A 3,303-nucleotide genomic window follows, 5' to 3' on the forward strand; every position below is an offset into this window, starting at 1 on the left:
GAGGTGCCCTTGAGCAAGGCAAACTAACCCCAACACCTGCTCATGAGGCGTTGAAGCCCCATCTTTCCCCTTTGCATGAAGTGTGCATTTCAGCCTGTGTGTGTGTATACAAAAAAAAAAAAGACAACTTCCCCCTATGGGATCAATGAAGTATATCTTCTTCTTCTTGTATTTACGGAATATCGCCTGCAGCACGGATAGGTATCTCCAGCTCCCGCGCATGCGCAGTTTATGTCTACATCGGCCGGCGCAGGGGACATCGGTAAGCAGTGTGGATAATGTTTTAATTTAAACCTCACTACGATCGTTATCGTGAACGTTTACTGGGAACATGTGAAGTACAGGTATTAATTGCACGCAGGATAGTAGCTGCAGACGGTTGCATATGCGAGTGCGCGTTGCTATGCTCCTAAAATATCAGCCGTTGGATACCAACTGCCACAGAGCCAACGGACGTTCTTTCGGGCCTCGCTTTCGATAACAAGTCCAGCACGAGGCTAATCTGGCAACAAAGCTAACGTCGAGCGAGTGCTAAAGTGTTAGCTCTGCCACAGTAGCCATGCTGTAATGTGTGTGTGTGTGTGTTTTAATAATGTCGACGGAGGCCGCAGTAACTTGAGGCGCTCGTTGGCTGCTGTTAACCACAACAACAGCAGCACTGGCTTGCTGAGCAGACACAAAAACGCGAGCTAGCTGCCTGCGCTAGCCTACTGTCAGTTAAAGTGGCTAGCGTTAGCCCAACTGCCACTGAGCCCGTCGAGGTTTGCTGTGTCAGCAGTTACTGATCTAAGCACTGCACAAACCACGGGGGGGGTATTTTATAGTTCTTGTGTACGAGTAGGTCACTTCTATTAAAGAAAACGTGCCTGAGTGGTTCTTTTAAATGGCTTATTGCTGTTGTATTCTGGTGTTAGGGACTGTAGCTGAAGGTTGTTGTGGTTTGTCCAGTAAACAACGTGTAAAGGTTCCTGCAAATCAGTGAATGTATTCTCTCAAATAAGCTCTTCTCATGCAGTTTTGGTGCTGAGATGAGTATTGTTTTTGTCAGTGGCGATCATAGACCCTGGGGGCCCGGGTAAACGAGCCCATCGAGGCCCCCAGGTTCTTGTAAATGAACAGTTCACTTGTCTCTCCACTGGGAGAGGCTGTCTAATACAATGAAAGGGCTTGAGTAGGGCCTACCTTTGGGATGATACAGGGGGATGGGTGGATCATCGTGTTCACGGCGTATTGTGGTTACATGGAAGTGGACAGAACTGCTGCAAGAGAAATAGAAAACACATCGGTGCACAGAGCGAGAGAAATAATGTGTAGTCGTGTGTTTGCTGACTTTATTCACCTGCCCCATCTGCAGAAACCGCCCTATCTGTGTCGGAAGACTGCAAAATATGTTGACTGTTGTCATACATTTAGAAAAAAACAAGCTGTGCAGTATGTTTTACAGTCGGTGTCAGAATTTGAGATGGTTGCAACGGCTAGAAGGATTTCAACAATGTCCCCAAAGTCCTAAAATGGAAAACAAATGGCAATAATTGATTTTTGTGCATTGATTAATTATTTGATTCAGAGTATGTGAAACAAGGCTCATTTTAAAAGGGAGTTTACAGGAGTTAGCTCTATGTTTTGACTCTGGGTCCTCAGAGTTGTTTCCAAATGATTGTTTGATTCTTTTCTCTTTTTTTTAAAGTTAAAAAAAATGAAAATATGTCTGAAAATACACATTACGATGAATCCAACATGTTATTAGATAAATTGGCCTATTTGTAACAAACAAATAATTGCACATTGCTGTATTCCCTGTCTGCAAACTGACCTCCGTTCAGCTATCTTTGGCTGGAAAAAGCACACACGGTATCTAACCTACTGCACTGCAAAGTAAATAGTGACTGAGTGAGTAGGTTACGGGCAGTGCAATAACTGCATTATGTGTATACAGCCCAAGTTTGTCAGTTAAACAAAATGTTGTGTACAAATCACATCATCTCCATGTCCTCTGACCCTTACGTCTCTTGGACTTCCTACTTAATATACTTCATTTATGGGTTGGTGTTTGTTTTGTTTTTAGTGACACGCATCGGCCTGGTGAGTAGAGACTTCCCTTAACCTGAGTGAGTCATGGCCCAGTTCGGGGGACAGAAGAATCCGCCGTGGGCGACTCAATTTGCCGCCACAGCGGTGTCTCAGCCGGGCCACTCAGGACAGTCTCTGGACCTCAACAGCCTGCACTGTGAGTATAGCAAACCAGAACTTCTGGGCTGCTTCATTCCCTCTCTTACTGGGTGAACAATCACACAAATACTTACTGTCATACTCTTTAGTAATAATGGACTTTTTCTCTCTGATATCATGGGATATCTTATTCTATCAATGCTCCCTATTCAGTGTTTCTTTTGCCTTATTTTCCTTCTCTGCAGCTCTTGGTGTGCAGCAGCCATCTCTTCTGGGAGCATCTCCTTCTGTTTACTCTCAGCAGTCAGCTTTGGCTGCGGTATCGCTCAGCAACCAGTCTGCTGCAAACTATCAGCTGTCTCAGCAAACTGCGGCCTTGCAGCAGCAAGCTGCAGCGGCTGCCGGGTGCCGATATCAGCAGGTCAGTCGCAGCAGGGCAGTCCTAAGCACACTCAGCAGTCTGTTCATCTTTCCACGACCACACCTAACACTGTTTGATCAACTACTATCTCTCCCATGTTGTTTGTAATGTATATAGTCTCAGATTAATTCAGCCCTCCAGCAGTATCAGCAACAACAACAGCAGCAGCACAGCCACAGGAAACAACAACCAACACCAGCCAGCCAGCAACAAGCCAGCAGCAGCAACCTCCCCAGGCAAACCCCTCAAACAACCCCAACTGTACAATGTACCCTCATCAGGTGAACACACCTTTTGTTTCATTTTATTTTGGCTCCAACTAACCCCTGGATAATAATTGTTGATGTAGTTACCATTACTTACATTGAATTTACTTTTCAAAATATTAAAAATGAATCAAAATGAAAATTACCATTGAGGTGCTTTGTATTTAGATTATGCTCCAATGACTTCATAATGAATTGTGCAATGTATCCAGGCAAAGTAGAAGAATGAAGTGTTGTTTGGAAAAATGAAGCCACAGGCCATGGTCAATTGCAGTAAATTTTAAGTCTTGGTATTTTCTTTTTTTCCCTTTCTTCACAGCTTTTCCAACAAGCCTCAACAAGGCACTGCTTTCTCCAGGTAATGTTCCAAAACTCAATGAAATCTGCCCATTATAATTTTATACATATTGTCCAATTTTCAAAGAATGCTTAATCCCGTCGTTTAAA

At 44.0% G+C, this 3,303-nt stretch overlaps 1 protein-coding gene across 4 annotated transcripts in view; it reads left to right on the top strand.

Annotated features, from left to right (window-relative positions):
• The first annotated feature begins 207 nt into the window (after positions 1 to 207).
• ccar1 (cell division cycle and apoptosis regulator 1) overlaps positions 208 to 3,303 on the top strand; it is a 17,450-nt gene continuing 14,354 nt past the window's right edge. For 3 of the 4 annotated variants that reach the window (XM_035663231.1, XM_035663229.1, XM_035663230.1), the window contains exon 1: positions 2,812 to 2,871. In XM_035663231.1, coding sequence (XP_035519124.1) covers positions 2,857 to 2,871 — 15 coding nt within the window. In that variant the 5' untranslated portion in view covers positions 2,812 to 2,856. Of the gene's footprint in view, positions 263 to 2,065; positions 2,228 to 2,414; positions 2,591 to 2,707; positions 2,752 to 2,804; positions 2,872 to 3,303 lie in introns of those variants that run through there. The other variant, XM_035663232.1, reaches the window with a different exon arrangement.

The sequence above is a fragment of the Morone saxatilis genome, unplaced genomic scaffold (genome assembly GCF_004916995.1).
Source record: "Morone saxatilis isolate NCDOM2014 unplaced genomic scaffold, NCSU_SB_2.0 Contig19, whole genome shotgun sequence".
Taxonomy (NCBI): domain Eukaryota; kingdom Metazoa; phylum Chordata; class Actinopteri; family Moronidae; genus Morone; species Morone saxatilis.